Source organism: Pseudorca crassidens, chromosome 9 (assembly GCF_039906515.1).
Source record: "Pseudorca crassidens isolate mPseCra1 chromosome 9, mPseCra1.hap1, whole genome shotgun sequence".
NCBI lineage: Eukaryota > Metazoa > Chordata > Mammalia > Artiodactyla > Delphinidae > Pseudorca > Pseudorca crassidens.
The window spans coordinates 91,370,783-91,394,403 of record NC_090304.1 but is presented as its reverse complement, the minus strand read 5'-3'; the positions used below and the strand labels follow the sequence as shown (position 1 = coordinate 91,394,403).

General features: G+C 41.5%; 1 protein-coding gene across 15 annotated transcripts in view; it reads left to right on the top strand.

Annotated features, from left to right (window-relative positions):
* Window positions 1–12,301, top strand: part of USP28 (ubiquitin specific peptidase 28) — a 56,880-nt gene extending 44,579 nt beyond the window's left edge. For 9 of the 15 annotated variants that reach the window (XM_067751075.1, XM_067751066.1, XM_067751065.1 and 6 more), the window contains 11 exons: window positions 1,200–1,428; window positions 3,292–3,486; window positions 4,080–4,219; window positions 4,381–4,566; window positions 5,565–5,660; window positions 6,345–6,523; window positions 6,626–6,704; window positions 7,512–7,591; window positions 8,157–8,280; window positions 9,735–9,930; window positions 11,072–12,301. In XM_067751075.1, coding sequence (XP_067607176.1) covers window positions 1,200–1,428; window positions 3,292–3,486; window positions 4,080–4,219; window positions 4,381–4,566; window positions 5,565–5,660; window positions 6,345–6,523; window positions 6,626–6,704; window positions 7,512–7,591; window positions 8,157–8,280; window positions 9,735–9,930; window positions 11,072–11,247 — 1,680 coding nt within the window. In that variant the 3' untranslated portion in view covers window positions 11,248–12,301. The remainder of the gene's footprint in view (window positions 1–1,199; window positions 1,429–3,291; window positions 3,487–4,079; window positions 4,220–4,380; window positions 4,567–5,564; window positions 5,661–6,344; window positions 6,524–6,625; window positions 6,705–7,511; window positions 7,592–8,156; window positions 8,281–9,734; window positions 9,931–11,071) is intronic. The other 6 variants (XM_067751078.1, XM_067751077.1, XM_067751076.1 and 3 more) reach the window with 3 other exon arrangements.
* The last annotated feature ends 11,320 nt before the right edge of the window (window positions 12,302–23,621 follow it).

The window sequence follows — 23,621 nt, the reverse complement described above, 5'->3', positions numbered from 1 at the left end:
AGAACCTAAAATGTATTTGTTTTGATTCTGCCACATGGTATTTTTTTCATGTATTTGAAAAGTTTGTCATTAAATATTAATAAAAACTTCTCATAAAATGGTTAATTTAAGTAGTGCAGTGGGGGAAACCTGACCAGGGACTGGTTCCCCATCCTTTCCAAAGTACCATGGTCCTTAGTGATCCTTTGTTTAGCAGCGTGCTTTCAAGCTTTATATCTCTAGTAGTTCCAAAAGGGAGGTAGGCAGGGCAGAAATTTTAGTTTCCACATATGTTTTTGTTTAGAGTAACATTCTGGGCAGAGAGGGGAAAGAGGCCCCAGTTAGGGGCACGCCCTCCACTGGCTTCTGTGTGAACGATAGGCCGCGGGAGGAGAGCTCTGTTTCTAGGGTCGCGTGGAGGCACAGTTGTGTTGCACAGCAGGAATGCATCATGTAAATCTTGGCTGATCCCCATTTTCTCTCTTCTATTATTTAAAAAATTTCACCACCAGTAAAAACATGTCAAGGTACTGATTAAATGTAAGTTCACTTTGGTTCGATGGCTGACTTTCTTTCACCAGTACTTACTTGGCACTTAAGCATTGCTCTATTTTCCCCATATTGGGGGAAAAAAAGGCTTTTCACATGTTGAAACAAACAAGTATGTCGTTAAGAGGGTCTTCACCCCCAGATAAGTGGATGATAACTTGCAAGAAGAAATATAGAGACCACGAGACCGACTAATAATGAAATATGCTAACTTAGATTTTGTTAACAAATAAAATAGGCATAGAACAAGATAGCTACTAAACTTGTTGTAGGTATCAAGTGTGGTAAACATCTTCTCAACATGAGTAGTCACGGTGATTCTGTTTTTAGATAAACTGAGTTTGGAACTCAGGGGATAAATAGGTCTCAGTTATCTTTCGTTTTAGATGTATAATCATAGGAGTTTAGAGTTGAAAGAGGCCTCAATGAGGTCATCTGGTTCAATTGTCTGATTTTAAAGGTTCAGGAACCAAGACGTAATTAGGAGATTCCAAGGCTGTGTTTTTGTTAGTTCATCTTGAATCAACAAGATGTTTTGATGTGAACCTAACATCAAACACATGTATAAACAGGCAGTTTTCTGATGTCTGATGGTTGCATATACTTTTGAATTTTAGTAATCTAAGTCTTGTCAGATTATTTTGCTTAACCTGATGCTTTGTGATTTGCAGGTGCCTTATCGTTTGCATGCAGTTCTTGTTCATGAAGGACAAGCAAATGCAGGACACTACTGGGCCTATATCTATAATCAGCCCCGACAAGTCTGGCTCAAGTACAACGACATCTCTGTTACCGAGTCTTCCTGGGAAGAACTTGAAAGAGATTCCTATGGGGGCCTGAGAAATGTTAGTGCTTACTGCCTGATGTACATTAATGACAAGCTACCCCACTTCAGTGCAGGTAAAAACACCTTAACAGAAGCCAGGGGTGGGGGAAATCTGTACTGCTCAGGGAAGGGAACAATCTTGTCGTTTAAAATAAAAATTTTAACTCAGATTTATTATAAAGTAATAATGTATTTAAAAAATACAAATAGTATAAAGGAGACTAAAAAGGAAAAATATATTTGCTCTCCAACTTCCGTCCTCGAGCCCAACGAGTATCCATTCTTAGGTTTCATGTGTAGTCTTCAAGAAGTGTTCTATGCAGAGGCTAGATTTTATTTATCGGTATCTCTCCCACACCCAATTTTTCCCCCCAAAGGGGATATTTTTCCATTCTGTTCTGCCTCTTTTTCATTAATTGTTTTTCTTAGTGATCTGTATATTTTTATAAATAGAACCAACTTATTCTTTTTAACAACTGCATAATAATTCCATTGCATGGAATATGTATATAATCTGTTAGACCAGCCTCCCATTGACAGACTTTTAAGTTGCCTCTAGTTTTTTTTTCTTTTAGTGACATTCTTGCACACATATTTTTACACCCTTTGGAGAATAGCTAGATGTTACAGGTGGATTTGCCTGAACAGTTTCATACTTCTCATAATACTACTGTTAATGCTAAGAGCAATCATAACTATCATTTATGTTGGTACTTTACTCCTTATTGCACACTTTCAAACTTTATTTCTCTAATAACTTATAACTCTAAAAGGGAGGTAGGCAGGGCAGGAATTCTTATCACCCACATTTTCCAGCTGAGGTTCTGCACTTGTCTGGAGTCTTATAGCCAGGAAATATTCTGATTCCAGGTTCTGTGCTGTTTTCCATTTATATTACTCTCTCTTTCTTTCTTCCTTTCACATCTGAGATCATGGAAGGCATCTTCTTTTAGTGTTCAAACTTCACTGTGTTGCATAAGTAAGAAAACACATAAGGCATTTTGTCCGGGCAGCAAATGATCTTTCTGATTTGTTAGCGTGTGCTTGAGGGATAAGCGATGGAGAGAATGATCACTTAATGGTAACTGATCTTCGTAATTGCATGTTTGCAGTGTGAAAGCAGGAACAGCTGCTCGTGGGAGTTACTGTACAAATAATTGTGCTGGCTGTTGGTGGTATCTAGGAGCCTTGTTGTTACACGTATGGCTCATTTTTATATTACAGAAACAGACAAAAAGTGGAAACTGTCATTTGCTTAGTGAAAAGACTAGTTAATAGCAACCAGTACATGGATGTGCTATTCTGCTGTAGGTTTTTATGTTTTGTTTTGGTCACAGGGTTAGAGATGAGATTTAATATGTCCTTGCTATCCTTGCCATTTTTCATCATAGCCTTTAGTGAACCAGGTATTACTGACCATCTAACCTTTGTATCAGTTTGCTTTCTTACAGCACTTGATTGTGTGAAACTTAAGGAGGTATAAATGTCTTGGAATTCATCTCTAACCGTCTTGAGATGGATATTCTTATCAGTAATAGGAGCATTGGTTACACTGATAACACTATCTACCTTGAAATATCCATTGGATCTAATGATTTTCTCAATTTCCAAGAAATGTTTGGTTTGTTCTTGCTACTTTGTCACTGATTGGCCTCTATTCCAAATCCTTAGTCATGATCGTCGATTGATTCGTTTAACAAATATTCAGTGTGCCTGCCTACTAATATGCCAGGCACTGTTACTGGGGTGCTGTGACTGTTGGCCTGATATTGTCAGTACTTCAGATGGATTATGTACGTGTGTATGTATTTTTCATTAGGAGTAAGAAAAAAAGACAAAGTGTCTTATTTTCTTTCTTTCTAGAAAGGACCTTTGGATTCCTTGAGGCCTTTTGCTTGGTGGAACTTCGTTTAAACTCCGTCTTTGTTCTTCCTCAGAGGCGGCCCCGAATGAATTAGATCAGATGTCAGGAGAAGTGGAAGCCCTCTCTGTTGAACTGAAGCATTACATTCAGGAAGATAACTGGAGGTTTGAGCAGGAAGTAGAGGAGTGGGAAGAAGAGCAGTCTTGCAAAATCCCTCAAATGGAGTCTTCCACCAGCTCAGCATCACAGGATTTCTCTTCATCGCAAGGTACCTGAGAAGGGCATCTATGCCGGTGATCTGGTGGGATTCATGCTGCACTCCAGTAGCCAGTCCCGTGCACTTCATCTGAGTGAGCCGTGCCACGGTCTGCCCACTGGAGTTCAGATAGAGTTGGTGTTGCACAACCTGACGGCCTAGCCTGTGGCTCTAGACTGTCATTTCTGCTGAGCAGAAGTAAGAGCAGAAAGACTAGCTGCCTGTACTTTCACTCTGTTTAGTTTTTTGCTTATTTCCCAGGTTGCAGGAGAAACTACGTAGGATTAATAGGTAGATTTTATGAAAACTATTCTCCACAGGTGATCTTCCTAACAGATGGTTGTTTGTAGGAAGGCTTCTTGGCATAAAGAAATATGACAGCATCAGGAGCACATTAAACTTTACAGCATCATCAGTGGCTTCTTGCTAAAATAGCCATTTCTTTTAGTCACTAGTTTCTAGGGGAAATTTGCATAGGTTTTTTTAAAAAGTTTTGTTAGAAGGTTTGCACATGAAACTTTGTATCAGTCCTGCTTGCCGTTTACAGAGTGTTCTAGAGGTTACTTCTCATCAGATGCTAATTCCTTTGTGTGGTTCTTTATCAGAGTCTTCAGTCTCCTCTTCCCACGGGGCTCGCTGCTTGTCCTCCGAGCATGCCGTGATCGTGAAGGAGCAGACCGCCCAGGCTATTGCAAACACGGCACGCGCCTACGAGAAGAGTGGTGTGGAAGCAGCGTTGAGTGAGGTGAGAATGGCTTAGAAGCCCAAGTGCAAGAGGGGTGGGCTCTTGGCAATAACAACCACAGTTTCTCGCATTTCTGTTATCCTGTGCCTGCTGCATTTAACCAGTCCCTCTTTATTTCTTCTGTTTTTTTCTTACTCTTTCTCTCCATTCTGCTGCCACAGCTTAAGGAAGCTGAACCCCAGAAGCCCATGTCCCCGGAAACAGACCTTGCAGAGCAGCCCGAGCAGCCCGCACAGGCTCATGACGCAGAGTCTGCTGCCCAGCCTAATGCTGAGGTCTCTGAAGTCGAGATTCCCAGTGTGGGAAGGATTCTGGTTAGATCTGATGCAGATGGATATGATGAGGAGGTACAGAGATGAGTCAGGGTTTAGCTGTCTGTCGTCAGTCTTGTATTTCCTTCTCACGTGACTGAATATAGTTGTGTGAGGTGTTTGGCAATAGTTACTGTTTTCTCATTGACGCAAATAATGGGCGAGAGGGCCTATCTCAGTTACCACTGTACACTGCTGCCAGTATATATCTACCCAGACCTGTCCTTATGAGGGCCGCTGCAGAGTCCAGATGGCTCAGAAAGGCAGAATTTAGTTTTTTGTTTGGTATTATGAGCAAAGAAATTGCCTTTAGGAGTCTTTGTCTTTGGTCATGTTAGTCCATTGTGTCTCCTCCAAATATAAAGTTTTCAGTTGTCCAGTGAGCAAAAAAACAGATGTGGCTTGAAGGTGTTTTTAATTCTGAAGCTTTAGGGAGAAGCTGTAGAATCCCAGGTTGTTCATTGTCTGCCGCCTGTACAGTTGTCACCACACACTAACTGTTGGGAATCCTGTCCTCAGGTTTCTGTTTTTTCCTGTGGGGCATTTTTTTAATCATTGTAAGAGTGTCACTGTGTAAAGTGTTATTTGTGTATCCCCTAGTTTCCAGACTGTTTAAAATGTGCTCTTCATCCTAGTAAAACTCCAAAATACTGGTGTATTTAGGATATACACCCAAATTCTAGAACTCAGTTGGAACTCTCGCCTCAGACGCTTCCCCTCGGAGAGTTGTAATTTAACTCGATTCTGTAGCAGCGCCACAGCGCAGGTATTTTTAGACATACATCTTTATCCATTGGCTAAATTAGAATATGTAGGAATAGCTTGTCTTGGGCAAAGTCTTGACATTGTGCAGAGGGCCAGGGCTGTGAATGTGTGTAGGACCCGGTGTGTGAGCCTTGCCTCGCAGTGGGTTCCAGCCACGGAGCACGCTGCCATGCTTCCCTGCAGCTGTCTGTTCACCTTTCCTTCATACAGTCTTCTTTTGAACCTTTCTTCTCTCCTTTTTCTCTCTGTTTTGTGCCCTCTTGTGGTAGGTGATGCTGAGCCCTGCCATGCAAGGGGTCATCCTGGCCATAGCTAAAGCCCGTCAGACCTTTGACCGAGATGGGTCTGAAGCAGGGCTTATTAAGGTATCTCTATTTTTTGAATTCTCATCCTTATGCCACAGGTATCATAACACGGGGCAGTAATTTCCTTAGATGCTAAAAAATGGGATTAAAAGGTTTTCATCGAAGTAAAACATAGAACTTCCTTTCCTGCCCAGCTAACGACCCAGCCATCTCACAGCACTGATGGCTTCTCCTCTCTTGGCACTGACGCGGCTTTGGTGTTCTGTGTTACACCTGGCCTGGAGGGCTTCTTGTTGTTCTTAGGAGCCATCTGTTCATAAAGCTGTGAATGGGACCTTGCCTTTGTAATTTGGGGGCCATAATATAAGAATGAAGGCCATGCTTTTTAAGGTACTTGAATAAAATTTAAGGTACTTGAAGAAATTGCATTCATGTCGGTTTTTAAATTTCAGGTCCTTGGTACTCAAGGATATGCCTGAAACAATTAAAACTAAATATTTGTTTTTCTGAGAACTTGATGAGGAAGATGAGTTTCTTGTGAGTATGTCTGTGGTGCCAGAGGAGTTTTATCCTTATGAAATGAAAGAAACTTTCAGATTCCATAGTTGCCTCTGTCATGTCTCAGTAAGGACTTCTCAAAAGTCTTCTTAGAGTGATGAAAACCTCTGTCGCGCTTAGGCGTCAGTTTCTGTGTGTAGAAGGTCACAGTGTGCGCTTTTCTAACCACAGTTCTGTCTTCAACAGGCATTCCATGAAGAGTACTCCAGGCTCTATCAGCTCGCCAAAGAGACCCCCACCTCTCACAGTGATCCTCGACTTCAGCATGTGCTTGTCTACTTCTTCCAGAATGAAGCGCCGAAAAGGGTAGTAGAGCGGACCCTTCTGGAACAATTTGCAGACAAAAATCTTAGCTATGATGAAAGGTGAGGAGGGGCTACTTCGGTGAACCACCCTTCCTTCTGGGTCTGGCTTGACTAACTCCTCTGAAGGGGGAGCTTTCATTGCTTTCTGAACTTCGTTCACAGGTCAATCAGTATTATGAAGGTGGCTCAAGCGAAATTGAAGGAGATTGGTCCAGATGACATGAATATGGAGGAGTACAAGGTGAGATCTTCTCTTTACGTCTACAAAGCAAACACATTAAGGCCAAACCAACAATTTTATATTATCACAGACTGACCACCCGCCGCCCACCCCCCAAAGAAAGCTGGGTGAGAATGAATGAATGATCTTTTCTTACCCTTAGAATGGCCAGTTTCTTTATTCCATTGTTCTGTTAGACTGAATCAGCACTTCATTTCTCTTAAATACCCACTTTAGCCCTGTTCTGGGCAATAAAATTCTTGAATTCATGGCTTTGGTTTGCTTTAAATAATTTAGTTCTCTAACATTTCTATATCTGAAATTAGATTTTTACACATTAAAATGCATGCATGACTACAGATTTTCAAAAAAGGCATCGTGTTGTAGGAAAGACACTGTCCTGTGCCACCTAAAGTATGTCACCACCCCCACTGAGCTTAGTGTTGTTCTGTGAGGTTGGAATGGCCGTGTCCCTCCGTCTTCTGTCATCTGGATGGTTTTGTCAGGACTCGGGAGGCCGTTCATTTATACCAGAACTGAATGACTTTGACGTGGGTGTTGGAAATTAAGATCCTAAATTCTAAAGCTCATATGCAATGAGTATTTCTGTTCCTTGGTGGGAGGAGCAAGACATGGAAAATTAAGGTCGGCGGTAGACGTTAATTCTAAATGTCGAATACTTTATTACCTGAAAGCCTTTGTGTCTCCTGTTTTTGTGCCTGGCCACATGTGCTCAATGAGTATTTGTACTGAGTTTGAAGTTTACTGTGGCGGAAAGGGTAGAAGTAGTGGTGGTCATAATCATGAATGGCTGTCATTCCTTTTCAGAAGTGGCATGAAGATTACAGTTTGTTTCGAAAGGTGTCTGTGTATCTCCTGACAGGCCTGGAACTCTATCAGAAAGGAAAGTAAGTTGGCCTCTTATGTCACTGAGATTACTGGTCAGGACACTTATTTATTGATGCCTACCAGGAATTCAGAAGATCACAGCACCTTCACCCCCCTTCTCACATGTACCCTGTGCCTCTACCTTTTTCCAGTGTTTCACTTCACTTTTGCTCTGAACATCACACATGTTTTTTCATCCTTTACATAATGATAGATTTCTTCGTTGAGAGATATAATGGCCAGGTTTTCTTTGTGATAAATGAAAATGAACTCAGAAAGTGAATTTTAAGAGTTGGTGTGGACCTTAGTGAGCCTCTCGTCCACTTCTTTGTTTTAGAGTTGGGAGAAACAGAAGCCCGGGGAAGTTCCATGATTTGCCTTGGGTTTCTCGGCCAGTTTGCAGAGGAGCTGAGACTGGCTGTGGTCTTTGGCCCTCAGGCTTTTCCCAGTGCTCCATGCTGCCTCCATCATTAAGACTTTTCCATCGTTTCAGCCAGTTGCATTCTTGTATTAGGGAACAGTGGGGACTAAGCCCTGGATTCGGGGAAGGAGCACTGAGCTGTTTTTCATCTACCACTTTCTAAGGTACCAAGAGGCGCTGTCCTACCTGGTGTACGCCTACCAGAGCAATGCCGCTCTGCTGATGAAGGGGCCCCGGCGGGGCGTGAAAGAGTCGGTGATCGCTTTATACCGAAGAAAATGCCTTCTGGTTTGTACTGATTGTAAAGCCTTACGACTTTTTAATTATCTATTGTGTTTACCTCTGCTCCTTGAAGCCGTGAAGAAATACAACTTAAAAAAAATCTCCAACAGGTTTTAGATTTTTCCAAACTCTGAAGAGTAGTTTTACATGGAAACAAATTATTTTAAGTTACTTCAGTGAGTGTCATTCTTCTTCCACCCCTGATAGAAGTTAGGTGAGAATCACTTATCCCCATTTCGGTGCCCTTTCTATGTACTGCATGATAGCTTTTATCACATGGCCTGTCTACTAGATTGTGAGTTCCTGAGCACAGATCCTCTTCTTATTCAGCTGTTTTCTTGGTGTCTGGCCCAGAGTAAACATGTAAGAAATGTGTGTTTTTCCTGTGTTCCCTGCTAAGCTAGTAGATGAGCATTTTAGTGACTTCTAAAGAGATTCCAGTTTTTTTTTAAAAGGTATGAACCATCAGGATCGGTCTTGCCATTCTGTTAATATCCTCGTCATACACCACTGGAGATCTATCCTGATGTATTTTGCATTTGGCCGCCACGTGGGAAGGAGACCCATGTCCCCTCTGCCTCCCCAGGGGTTCCTGCAGGTGCTTGTCCTTCAGAAACTACAGAGGCGGCTTTCCCAGACCCACGTGCTTGCCTTTAGCCTCTCTGACACCCGGCAGGATCACCCTTCACGGGAGGAGTCAGGCCAGCATTTCTCCCACTGCTTCTGTTAATACCAAGTGGAGGAGATTAAGTCATGACATGTATTTATCTCAGAAGCTTCATTTTCTGATTAGACTTGGGTTCCTGCGTCAGTTATAGGTATGGCAGGGCACTTTGAAGCTGAAAAAAGGGCCTTGTAGATTTGATGGACCTAAATTTTAGTAAAGACATGATTTTATTTTTTAAATCACCAAATACAGATTACATTTTGAACATCCTACTCAGCTGCCCCAGGGAGACAGTACTAGGGATTTAGAGTCTTTCCACCTCTGGCTCTCAACCTCCAGTGTGCGTCAGAATCGCCTAAGGAGCTTTCAGAAGGTTGGGACCCAGGCGTCTCCCCAGACAGTTAAACCAGTCTCCTAGGGAGGCGCCTGGGCACCAGCTTGCCTTCTGCAGGTGGTTCTGATGTTCAGTGAAGATTGAGAACCATTGAATAGGCCTTTTGATAGAAGCGGGTGTTAAATATGACCTTGACTTGTAAGTTTAGGCCACTGGGTCAGAGACTTTGCTGCATTCGGATCACCTTGGGAGCATTAAAAAAAAAAATCCCAGCGCCCAGGTCACCCAAATACCAGTCAGTCAGCTTGCTTGGGTTGGGGCATCGGTGGTTTTTAAAGATCCCCAGGCATTTCCAGTGTACAGTGAAGTTTGGGAAGTACTTGCTTAGGCTCTTCTAAAATAGGTATTTATCTTCTCTTTCAGACTTTTATTTTTGTTTACTCTGTTTTTTATCTATAGGAGCTGAATGCCAAGGCGGCTTCTCTCTTTGAAACAAATGATGAGCACTCTGTAACAGAGGGTATTAATGTGATGAATGAGTTGATCATTCCCTGCATTCACCTTATCATTAATAACGACATCTCCAAGGATGACTTGGATGCCATTGAGATCATGAGAAACCACTGGTGCTCTTACCTCGGGCAAGATATTGCAGGTGTGCTGTTGTTGCCACTTCCAGTAATTTCTAAGGCCCTTGAGAATTCTAGACGTTGCAGTGGACTCAGTTTGTAGTACCGGTTGTCAAACCATTTTAAGGCACTGGAATCCCCTAGAATATACAAGAGTCAAAAGTACATCTACTCTATTGAAACAAGGAATGGGAGCCTGCACCCCTGTCCTTCTTAGCCTCCCCTTACCTCCTCTGTGGCTGCTGAATCACCTCCACAGCCAGCCAGCCAGCTCTTTTTGAAGTAAATCACTGCTCTCCAGGAATGTCAGACTGCTCTTACTTTTTCATCTGCCGAAATCTGAACTTTAATTTTATAGTTTAAAAATAAAAATCTATTTATGCAGCTTGATTACCTGTTGGTGCCGTAATCAAATTTTCCTGTGACTTGAAGTTGCAAGACATAAACATATTATTAACTATGATGCCTTCAAGGTTAACAAATTAGTAAATGGAACGTCTGTGCATGTCCAAAGCATTTTGGAGAGGGAGCCTAAAGCTAGGTATTTTTAGGTGAGTTTGATAGATTTAGAAAGTTGCTACGTATCCTAATACGAATCCTCTTTGTTAGCGTCTCACTGATGTAGAGATATTCCATTGACTTGTTAAAGTGTTCAAGTTTATAATATTTATTGAAAAATTCTATAATAATTAGTAGCTATGAATTTTGTTTTAATGTCTTCAGTTTTTATTTAGACCATGTGTGATATATAGCTTTACATAATGCCGTGTACACACTGGTATATTTTAATTACTTGAAGGAAAAGAGCAGCATTTTATTTATGGCAATAGTATATTTACGGTACATTATATTTATGGTACTTTCTCAAATTTTAAAGGATGATTGATTGGAAGACGTGTCCGTAATGAAGTGAATATATAGTGTTATTCTGCCACACGTCACATGGCTTAAAACAGTGACCTAAAACTTTGGTATATTTGGCAAATAGGTCTTTGCTACTGGTTTGGCCTGAAGGAATCATCATTTGTCATTAGCTGACCAGAACAACGCTTTAACCTTTCAGGTTGGGTGATGGCTATATGAAAGACCTTCTCCTATCATTGCAGACTTAGTTTTTACTCAGAGATTTATTTAGCTGTATAGTAACCATCCATTTTTCCTCCACAGAAAATCTGCAGCTGTGCTTAGGGGAGTTTCTACCCAGACTTCTAGATCCTTCTGCAGAAATCATTGTCTTAAAGGAGCCTCCGACTATTCGACCCAATTCGCCCTATGACCTTTGTAGCAGGTTTGCAGCTGTCATGGAGTCAATTCAAGGGGTGTCAACTGTGACAGTGAAATAAGCCCCCACGTGTTCAAGTCCCATCCTGGTCTTTGGTTGACTGCCTGTTGCACAGAAGTCTGTTGTCACAGTGTTTACCTTGGGAAGGGGATTAGGTGGAAAAGTAAGATTCAGATCCAGACCCCAACCATACTGTGTGTGTAAAGAAGGATTGAAAATAAAATTGCACTTTTTAGGTACAGAATCATAAAAGCGATTTCACTAAAAAAGGCAGGAACCAGTGTATTAAGGTATTGATTTATGGCAGAAGACCTGAAATGCCTCTTGTACCTACAGGTGTGCTTGGGCTTTTCTAAGCCTCTTGACACTTTTAAAATTATCCTTCAGGCATAAGTGTTTTTGACAGCAGAGTAGAAGGGTGATTCGTCAGAACCTGAACCATATGAACAGCTACTAGTTATTTTATCAAATACAGATGACATTAAAAAATTCTTAACTGCAAGAGAGGAGAAGCATACACCTTGCCTGGCTCTTGACAGGAGATGACAAGATAGGTTGTTGATGAACCACTACCCTTTCACACGTGGGTAGAACATAAGGTCATGCATGTGGCGGTAAGATGTTCAGAAGTCAAAAGAAAGCTGCCTCTCCTTTCTTTCTTCTCTCTCTTTTACTTTATATTTTTAAATAAACCAGAAAACCTCATACTCAGTCCTGAGTGAAAGAAAGGAAGGCATTAAGGACTTCAGACGGAGTAACAACATTGTGAAACTTGACTAAAGATCACGTTTTCATAGTTAACCATTTAGGTAAAAATTTCTAGTGTCTGAAAATTGTCAAAACCCATGTCTAAGGCTGCTGCTGGCCCAGAAGAACATTTTGATGCCCCTCCCCTTTTTTGCTTCTAAAAAATAAGGGATGTGGGTTTGTAAAAAGAAAAAAAAAATCTATATATATATGTATATGTAGAGAGAGAAATATCCCCTCTTGATAATTTTTAAAAGGCTCCAAATTGGGTATCCAAATTTTAAGATTAATGAGGGAATCGTGGGAGGGAAAAACACTTACTACAACACTGCAGATTTTATAAATGTGCAATAAAAGTATTTGTTTTACCTTTGGTATGCAGTATGGCCTTTATTTAAATATATATTTTCTGTTTTGGAAATGGATGGACTCAATAAGCGTTTCTGACGTTTCAGTTTTTCTTCTTGAAAAGAGAAAGGCAGATTAGAGCGTTGAGAAGCTTGATGGGAATGAAAGGCAGTGGTCACTTCTTGAGCAGCACCTAGTGGTGACTGATCTCTTTTCATCTCATTTGCTAGTTGCATTGCATGTAAGTGTATCCACTTTGTAATTTTTCTGATTTAGAAGGCAAAAAAATTATTTTCTTGAAACCAAATTCTTATATTTTGGTTAAATTAATGGTTAGGCCGTCTTTTACAGATATTCAGAGGTGCTTTTGTGTTTTAAAGCTCACTGCAAAGATCTGTTTCATGGGAAATTAATCACTTTTCTTACCCATTGATTACCTTTTACTATTTAAAATTCTAGGCAGTAGCACCATTTGCCTTCTGCTTTTAAATACCTGTCATTACTGATTACTGTGCACAGTTATATAACAACCCTGGGATGAAAATGGGGACTATGGTTTGCCCAAGGTCATAGGTGTCCTAAGTAGTGGAGCCAGGACACTAACCCTTGGTGTGTCTCACTTCATAGCCTGTGCTGTATTAACAACTGCTTGACTGCCCTTGGAAGTCTTGTAAAATCTTTTGCTTTGTACCTTTCCACATTAGTTATTTCCTGATGAGCTTTTGAGAACCTGCAGTTGGTGAAGAAAGGAACAGCTCTACATCTGTAGTGTTGGATCCACTCAGACCACCATGGCGGGTACTGGTGCTGCCTTAGGTACAGCTTAGTTTCTTTCAGGGTCAGCGAACTGTCTCAAGCTAAGAGTGGCTTTACTTATTTAAAGGGTTGTGAAAAAGAAGGATGAGGGGAAGAGATGTTGGGGGTGGGGTGGGAGAAAGAACCAGTGTGACCCTTAACCAGAAATGATTTCAAGAGTTTGGGCAGGGTACTTGACCTCAGCATAAATTCCCTGGAGACTGGGTTTAGCCTTTCCCTGGTTAACTGGAATTGCAATCCTTTTCCATTTGGATTTGTTAATTAGCTCTTTCAAGAAGTATGGAGCATATAAACTCATTGTTATCCTACCCACTTCAAGAAAGAGGTATGAAGTGGATACATAGAACAATTTAAATAATGAATGAAGAAGAGGCAAGGGTTGAATGAAGGGCTGGGATGTAGCAGGGATAGGATAGAAGGGAGAATTAACTGCAGCTGTAGTTTACTCATTTTCCTTGCTCGGTTTATTATATTTCATTGAATGAATATGCCTTACAGTTTATTATGCTAATTGTCATTTGAGTGTTTCCAGTTTTTGGTTGCTACCCATAATGCTACCAGGAACGTTCATGTACATGTCTTTTGATGCGCCCAAGAATGCGTTTCTGTTGGTATGTAATTCTGAGTGGAATTACTGGATCATTAGAATATATGGGTCATAGGAATAGGTAGATGTATCTTTATTAGGTTCTACCAAACAGTTTTCCGAAGCAGTTATACCAATTTAAACTCCTGCCAGCAGTTTATAAGAGTTCCAGTTGCCCCATATCCTTGTCAAGATTTGATTTTGTCAGTATTTTTAATATAGCCATTCTGGTAGACATGTGATGATATCATTTTGATTTGCACTTCCCTGTGTCAGCTGAAGAAAAATGCACAACCTACAAGTTGCAAGTTATGTTTTATTTAGGGACCTTACTGAGGACTGTGGCCCTGGAGGCATCCTCTCAGATAGCTCTGAGGAACTGTTCCAAAGAGGTAAGGGAGGGAAAAACATGTAGTTGAACATTAAAAGACTGCTACTAATCTCAAAAACACCAAACATTTCAACTTAATGATTTTAGTGCTTTTCTACCTATGAGAAGATGCGAGCCTCATTGAAATGATTCCTTAGATATGTACCTTAACTATCTAGGGCCAGTATCCTGTTTTTCTCTGTCCTGAATTCCCCTCAGGGTGCACCATCAGGGCTGGCTGCAGTGGCTGATGGCTTGATGGTAGGCAACATTCCTTTTTTTCCTGGGATGGCAGGCAACATTCCTTTGTCCACATCTGTGTCCTAAGGATGTCCAGCATCTCTTAATATACTTATTGGCCTTTGGCTATTCTGGTTTTTGAAATACGTATTTAAGTCTTTTGCCCACTTTTTTTTTTCTTTTCCTTAGTGATTTATAGGAGTTTTTTGAAAATATAGTCCAGTTATGGAAGCTTTTTTGGTTATATGCATTGCCTATATCTTCTCCCACTCTGGCCTTTCATTTGATGTCTTTGGGTGAAAACAAGTTTTTAATGTTAAGGTTGTCTAGTTTATCAGTCTTTTCCTTCATGGTTAGTGCTACTGTGCCCTATTAAGGAAATTATTTCCAAGGTCATAAAGATATTCTGTGTTATCTTCCAGAAGTTTCACTGTTTTACCCTTCACATTTAGTGGACTGACCCTCACCATTTATTGAAAACATTTTGTGTTTCCCAGTGCTATGCCTTTGTCATGAGGTGTCTATGTAGGGTTCTGCTTCTGGGCTCTTTTGTCTGTTCTATCGGCCTGTTGGTCTGCTTGTACCAATATCACATTGTCCTAATTAGTGTAGCTTTATAAGTCTTGATATCTGGTACAATAAATTGTCCAGTTTGGGACATCTTCAATATCATCTTGGCTATTCTTGATTTTTTTATATTTCCATATAAACTTTAGAATCAGTTTGTCAATTTCACACATGCATACACAAATCTCCAGGGATTTTGATGTGGTTTATAGTGACTATAGATAATTTGAAGAGAATTGACATCTGATCTATGAACATTGTGTATACTTTTTATTTAGATTTTCCTCAGTTTCTGTATAAAGGTCTTCCACCTCTTTCATAAGATTTATTCCTGGATCTTTGATGTTTTTCAACCTATTGTAAATGCTGTGATTTTTTTAAATTCCATTTTTAATTGTTTGTTGCTGACATCTGGAAACAAATGGATGTTTTTATATCAAACCTGTAAGAATTACTTATTAATTCCAATAGTTTATCAGGTTTTTTTTAGATCTTCTGTATACACTATGTTATCTGTGAATGGTGACTTTTATTTCAAGTCCTTACAACGTTTCTTTTTCTTGACTGGTCACACTAGGACCTCTGGTATAATGCTGAATAGAAGTGGTGATAGTGGGTGTCATTATCCCCCCCCATATCAGGGAGAATGTTTTCAGTATTTCACCATACTGTAGGCTTTTTATAAATTCCGTTTATTAGATAAAGAAAGATTCCTTTTATTCCGAGTTTGAGTTTTTTTAAAATTATGAATGGGTGTTGAAATTTATCAAATGCTTTTTCTTTATCTATTGAAATGATTACATGGGTCTTTTCCTTTACTCTGTTCATGTGTGAATTAATTTAGTAATTTTAAACCAACCATGTTGCCAGAAGAAACTGAATTTGATCGTGATATATTTTTTATATGCATATGGAATTTTTTCATATTCTGTTTAGGACTTTTGCATGTATATTCATGAGAGAGATTGGCCTTTAATTTTCTTTTCTTGTAATGTTCTTATCAAAGTTTTGGTGTAGATTATTCTGGCCTTATTGCATGAGTTGGGATGTTCTCTCATTTTCTATGCTCTGAAAGAGTTTGTATAAGATAGGATTATTTCTTCCTTAATTTCTGGCAGAATTCATTGTTGAAGCCATCTGATCCCAGCGTTGTTTTTTTGTGTGTTTTGAAAAGATGCTTTTAATTATAGATTCAGCTTCTTTTATACATTTAGGGTTTTCAGACTTTTGGTTACTCCTTGTGTCAGTTTTGGAAAATTATTAGAAATTCGTCCAAAAGAAGAGAAATATGTCCATTTTGTCTAAAATTTAAAATATACTTGGCAAAACGTTTATAATAACGCCGTGTGTGTGTGTGTGTGTGTGTGTGTGTGTGTGTGTGTGTTAATGGCTCCAGGATCTTAGTAATGTCTCCCTTTTCATTACTGATACTGGGTGACACGTATCTTCTTTTCTTTTTGGTTAGTATTTCCAGAGGTTTATTGGTCTTTTCAAACAACTTTATTTTGTTTTTATTTATTTTTCTCTTGTGTAAGTTTTTTCCTGCCTTTTTATTTATTTATTTTTGGCCATGCCATGAGGCTTGTGGGATCTTAGTTCCCCGACCAGGGATCGAACCCGTGCCCCCTGTAGTGGAAGCACAGAGTGTAACCACTGGACCTCCAGGGAATTCCCTTTCCTACCTTTTTAATTCAGAGCTCTTCAGCAGTGATGCCTAACCCTGGTCACCAATCCAGAATCAGCTGTCACTTTAAAAATCCCGGTTGCCAAGGCCTCAACCCTGCAGATAAGGACTAATTAGACTTTCCTGGACCCCAGATGCTTTTATGCTTGGAAAGCATCACAGGTGATTCTGATAAACATACAGTCACAGCTTAGAACTACTTCTTCATAGAACTTCCATGCCTATTAGTAAGGTGGCTTTTACATTGTCCTCAACACACTGAGTTCTGTGGTTTCATAAAGTCTGTAGAATCTTCTGCAATGATAGTTTACCGGCTTTTATGCTTTCTGAATTAATGTATTATAACTTTGGTGTATTCCTCATGTTGTGAAGCTCAACTCTGATGGAGATATAGAAAAATATATTTTTTTCTGTGTAATTAACCTTTCTTTTAATTACCATAAACACATCAGTTCCTTAAAGTTCGCTCACAGGCTCAGCTTCTCAGCTATTCAGTCATTACACTGCTTTTCCCTGAACCTTTAAAACAATTATCCACATTCTCTTAGGCTATTAAACACTAAATTGACATAGTAATCTACTACAAATCAGAGTGGAACTGCCTTAAGAGATTTTCAGGGCACTTTCATGTCCTCCTCCTTTCAGCCCTCTTGTTTGCTGCATTGCCCAGTAGGCTGCTGGCTAGTTACCTGATTCCACAACCTCCCTGTTGTGTGTAACTGATTGGCCATTTACAGACAAGTGAATGGGTCTTATAAGGTAGAGACCTGGTCTCCTCCCTTCTCAGATAAGATAAGCCTGGATTGTTCCTGCTATGAGGAAGACAAGAAATTGTGATATTAAGCAATGAAGCAGGAATATTAACTTTGAGTAGGAGAAGGGGACAGAAACCTAAAGAATTTAGGTGACTTGGGCGACGAAGAGCAGCCCCCACTCGACACAACTAGAGAAAGCCCGCACACAGCAGCGAAGACCCAGTGCAGACAAAGACAAAACAAAAAAAAAGAATTTAGGTCACTTGGAATTGATAAGCTGTTACCTAAGTACTGAGGGATTGCCAAGAGTGTGTGCTGGTCCTTGTATTAATCATGTTCATGGAGGTATGACCAGTTTTCTATCTAGAGCCCTAACCGTGGGCTAGAGGTATCCCTCATGCCAAAGATGGTCTTCCCAAATGAGCATTTAGATTTTAACAGTAAGGATGGAACCCCCAACGATGACCCAGGAGTAGCACCATCATTCACTAAGTCATCTTGACCGTCTCTACTTAGGGAATAACCAGACCTCACTCATGAGTTGAACCGTTTTACAGCTTTCCTGATTTATAAACCACTGCTGAATCAGTGTGTCTCATGAAGATGTAGTTCATGGAAAGAATATTGGCATCGTTAGCTAACAACTGAGTTCCAATACTGGCTAAACCTACTTTCCTGGTCTATAAAACCAAAAAATCCTTAACCTTGCTGTTATGTTCTAAGGGTTAAAAGAAACAATAGATGCAGCAATGACTTGGTGTAAAGTATTGTTAGCTGCAGGTCTCGTGTGGAAATGTCTTGTGGGGCAAGGTCTTTAAGGCTTCTCCTTGGCCTATGTAGGGCTCACAGGTGGATGCTAAATAACTGGGACGTAATGTAGACATCCAGGGTGCTGTAGGTCTCTGGCAAGCGGATGTGATCATATTTTAGCCAGTCTGACTGGAAGAGAGATGCTGAAGGGATCCGGGCCTATGCTGGATAGAAAAATTACAGTATCTCCTGTCGGGTTCTTTTCTTGCTTTGGGTATATCTTTTCTTTAATCATTTTATTGAATGGCCTAAACTTGATAGGGAACAGTGAGTCAATAGCTTTCTTTTTGTTTCCATGGCTACCTTCCAGTATGATCCTTTGGCTGTCCTTTCCCTGAGAACTTTATTGTCCCGTTTGAGTATGAAAAGAATAATTTTCATGTATTACAGCGTCTGGACCAGTCTAGATCAAAAGTTCACTCTCATCCATTTGCTTCAGTGCTTCTCCCCTCATCTTAGTCCAGGCCTCAGCCTGAAGTTCGGGGTTTAGCAGTAAGGAAGGAGCCGTGGGATGTTTTTCTACTCCCCTGCTCCGTTCCCCTCCTAACCCCCAGCTCTGGCAGCCCTAGAGCCTGGGGGAGGAGAGTTTATAGCAGAAGGCGGCAAAGGACAGTGTTTACTTTTTTGTTTGGTTGGTTGGTTGGGTTTTTTTGTTGTTTTTTTTTTTTTGCGGTACGCGGGCCTCTCACTGCTGTGGCCTCCTCCGTTGCGGAGCACATGCTCCGGACACGCAGGCTCAACGGCCATGGCTCATGGGCCCAGCCGCTCCGTGGCATGTGGGATCTTCCCGGACCCGGGCACGAACCCGTGTCCCCCTGCATCGGCAGGTGGACTCTCAACCACTGCGCCACCAGGGAAGCCCCAGTGTTTACTTTTTAAAGAAATAGCTTTGTTTCTAATACACTCTTGTTCTTTGTTATGGCAAGAATCCAGTTACTAGCTCTTGGGTGGGGTATTTTATGGGTTCTTCAGAGAGCTCTGTAGAAAACTTCCAGATCATTCCCTGATATGGCTTTTGGACTTCCTGGCTGGCCTCTTCCAGTCCCTCTCAGCTCCTGCTCTAGTCATTCACACCGTCCAGCAGCGCTCTAGGACAGTGTCACCCAGACTGCCTGCCCCAGCAGCCATCTGGGCTACAGAAAGCTTACCATCCTTGCCCCAGTAAAAGGCAGAAGGGCGGTGCTGCCACTCTGCCCCACTCGAGCCAGCCCCCTGCTGCAGGCTGCTCCGGTGGTGGTCAGGCACCCTCCTCTGTGCCTCCATAGCCCAGGAGTTTCTGCAGCTCAGCACAGGTGTGATGGGTGTGTTTCAGATACCCATCTTCCCTGCTGGGAACTGCTCTATCTGTGAGTGGTTCTTCTGAGGTCCATCTCCACCCCACTCCTCACAGGGAAGGGTAGAGACACCACAGTCCTCCCAACTGTTACGAACTCCCTTCCGGGAAGCCTCCCTAATGAGTCTGGGTGTTTCTCTCATGTAGGTGTTGGGTGTGAAGGCTGACCACCAGTTTGGTTACTTCTTAGCAGCAGTGGGGTGAGCCCCTGTCTTTAGAATCCAGGGCATGTATCACCCATGGGATTTGGCTTTGAGGCACTATTCAAAATTCTGGGCAACAACAAAACAGTCTGTACACATTACTATAAATGTGGCAAGGTAGCAAGAACAACTGGCTTAAAAAAATAAATCCATCAGTTAGTAGAGTAGAATGTGATCCCAGCTTCTTTCAGTTCCATATCAGAGGCCAGCGACTGCAAACATTTCCCTAACTCTGAGTTTTGTATTATCCTAACCCTCCCTGGCTGCTAAGACACACGTCTCCTGTCCAGAAGCCCATAAAACTATTTCTTACTTTCCTCCCATCCCAAAATGTGTCTAACCCTTGGGACTTTTCCCTTAGAGCTAGTCTCAGAGGCTCAGAAGGGTAACAGATGAATGTTTTGATACGGACCTTCTGGAATGCCTTCTCTGCTAATGATGAAATGTTCAGACCCAAAGGAAGGCCGGTGGAGAAGACAGCACCGAACATATCAAATTCTAACTGCATCACGTTTGGCGAGTCCCCGGGTTATTTTCTTACAATGCTTTGCACATAATAAAAGCTTTTGCCTTGAAACATCGATTGATTGATGTCCCTTTCTGTTCCTAATACATATGACAACACACCTCTCCATGTGTAACCACAATAAAGAAATGTTTTTGATGTTAATTTGCCACAAATGCATGAGAAAAGGCTGAACTGAAGCTAAGATTTAATTAGTTCTATTTTTATTTCTCATTATTTTCCCTACAACGCAGGTAGATAAAAACAGTGGCAGTTTTTGGTGAAAAGCATCTTATTCCTCAGACTCTTTCTATAAAAGTAGCTTCTGGCCAGAATGCAGATCACCTTTCCTTCAGGGGATGACATGCTATTGACTGCTTGGGAATCAATCAACAGTCCCTGCCCCACTCCTATCGTTTTAAAAAATGCCTTTGGGGACTTCCTTGCCGGTCCTGTGGGTAAGACTCCGAGCTCCCAATGCAGGGGGCCCGGGTTCGATCCCTGGTCCAGGAACTAGATCCCACATGCATGCTGAAACTAAGTAGTCCACATGCTGCAACTAAAAGATCCTGCGTGCCACAAGTAAGACCTGCCACAGCCAAAATAATAAGTAAATATTAAAAAAATGCAGACCTTGGGGGGCTTCCCTGGTGGCGCAATGGTTGAGAGTCCGCCTGCCGATGCAGGGGACACGGGTTCGTGCCCCAGTCCGGGAAGATCCCACATGCCACGGAGCGGCTGGGCCCGTGAGCCATGGCCGGTGAGCCTGCGCGTTCGGAGCCTGTGCTCCACAACGGGAGGGGCCACAGCAGTGAGAGGCCCGCGTAATGCAAAAAAAAAAAAAAAAAATGCAGACCTTTAAAAAATTTTTTTCAATGCCTTTGTGTCCGTTATAAAGGAGAGTTAGGAAAACAGGCTATTTTTTTTCTTAATAAACCTTTAGTTTGTGTCCAGTTTCCTTGCAGAGGAAGCCATAATCACATGCTGATGAAAAATGCCATCAGCACCTGCACACATGGGATTAGGATGAGGGCTGCAGGTCACCAGCAGGACCAGGTGAGCCACCTGGCAACAAAGATCCTGTTTAGACCTCAACAAACGCACGGAGCACAAGATTTTTCTTTTAGGTCTTTGGTTTTTTCTTCTGCTTGGGTGCTAGTTTTTCCTTTGGTCTGGTAGATTGTCTCAGTCACCCATCCCCATGAAGCAACAGGATGGGGTGGGTGACAAAAGCCTGCCATGGCATCCAAGCCTTGGATTCAAGTCTCATCCAGCTAATTACTCACCGTGGGCATGTTGCCTAAATTCTTCATTTTCTCATTAGCAAAACAAATAACATCTGTTCTCCCAATCTCAAAAAAAAAAAAAACCCTCAATATAACAGTAAATAAAACACAAGATATGTGAAAGTGCGTTGTCATCTCTTAAACCCTACACAACTGTGTGGTAGGGATATGGCCCAGGGACAAGGTGTTAGGAAAGGTGGAGCAGGCTACTGTTTCGGTCAGCTGACCTCCTGTTCCTGGCCTCATGCTTGGCTTCCCTTGGTTCTGAGAACAGAGACAACATGCTCCTTCCTACTTCACCAGCCTTGTCTTTTACTTTTTTCTCTCTCTGTCTAGAATTGCTATCCATCATTTAGCTTGTAGGCAGTTATCATTCCCTTAGGGTACCCGCTCATTTAACCTGACTAGGTTAAATTGTTCCTATTGCATGATCTTATAGAACCATGTACCTTTCAGGATTTGTAAAGTTTGTTACAACTACAATTAGCATTAATGTGATTTCCCATTAATATTTGTCTCCCCTAATTGCCTATATGAGGGGCAGGGATACATTTTGTCCTACCGTTTTATTCCTGGTTGCTAGCACAATGCCTAGCACATGGTAGGTGCTCAATAAATGTTTGTTCAAAGAGTGAATAAACGGCCAGATGGATGAATAACAAAATGAGTCCTTCTTGTAGATCCTATGGGATCCAAGGATCACTCTTGGATATTTGAGCTTCACCCCTGAATGAAACTTGGCCTAAAGATCCTTGAAACATAATCAAGAAGGGGTAGTTGATAAAATGGGCATTGGAACCAGAGAAGGCCGGAATACAAATTTGATGCAAACTGCTCTTTTATACTCAAAAATTTATTTACCTAAGAGTCATTTGGATTTGTGTATGTCAAGTGGACATATACAAAAGGACATACTGGGAAAGGAGCTTTCTGGAGAAACTGTGACTCCTAGAGGATGCTATTCTGGGTGAGAAGGTAACTGAGTCAGGTGCTGAAGACGAAGTTGCACCTGTGGAGACTCATTTCCTCAGGAAAAAAAAAGAAGGGAACTGGTCTGGGCTGTGCCGGCAAACTTGTTTATTCTTGTGTTGGTGCGTGCACATTCTGTGGTGGCTACCTCAAGATGCCAGGGCTATGCCAATGTTGTTTAATTGAGAAGGAGAGGCATCTGAGCACAAGCAGTACAGCCTCAAGGCAAAGCACAGTACCAGCGTGTGGAGGGAGGGAGCTCCTCAGTCCTGTGAGCAAAAGGTGCCTCTGAACTTGGAAAAGGGACATATCTGGGGACACTGGGAACCATCACCCTTAGTTGTTCTCCTGTGGGAATTGTCAACGGGGTCAGTGGTGACTCTCAACTGATTAAGGCAGTGGGAGGCAGATGGTAGCCAGAGGATCAGGGTGGACACGCAGGGTAGTTTCAGCTGATGAGCAGGTTTTTGAGCAAGCGGGAGGCTCCTCCTTGAGGACTTGCAGAAATGCCTGAGGAAGACCTGGCCCAGGCGGTCAGGAAGCAAAGGAACTTGGGTCATTGTTGTGAAAGGGACTTTACTGGTTGCCACAGCCTAGGTAGTTCTGCTGACATTTAGGTTAAAATTTAAGGGATTTATAATGTGATTTTGCATATGGTAAAAGACATTTCCGAGTAGCTGATAATTCTCTCCACATGTACGCCCACATTGGGCAGTCCTTGGGTACAACCACAAGGACTGATATATTGTGAAGCTCCCTTTCAAATCATGCACCCGAGACTGAAAATGAACCCAAGGAGGGTCCCTGTCCTGAGGTGATATAATATCACCAATAATTCATTTTCATTTGCAAAGGCATATCTTTAGCTTTTCTGTCTTCATATCCAGTAGACTAGGTTTTCTAGGTTGAACGCTATTTTGTAATATGTTTTCCCTAGTAATAAAAGAATCAAGTATATAATTAATGTTATGAGTTTAAAAGTATTTTATGTAAATAAAATCTAAATCAGATAAACATGTCTTTAGAAACTGTGCCTTGATTTTTCATTCTGAAATTAGGATCACCATATCACCAAGATAGTCAAATTCTTGAACAAATGAGACAGTGTCTACCACCTCTAAAATGAGGCAAGCAAATATAGAGTGATGGAGGATAAGGAAGAGAGAGGATTCTCCTGACATTCCTCTGTTCCATAGATTTCTTGGCAAAGCTTGTC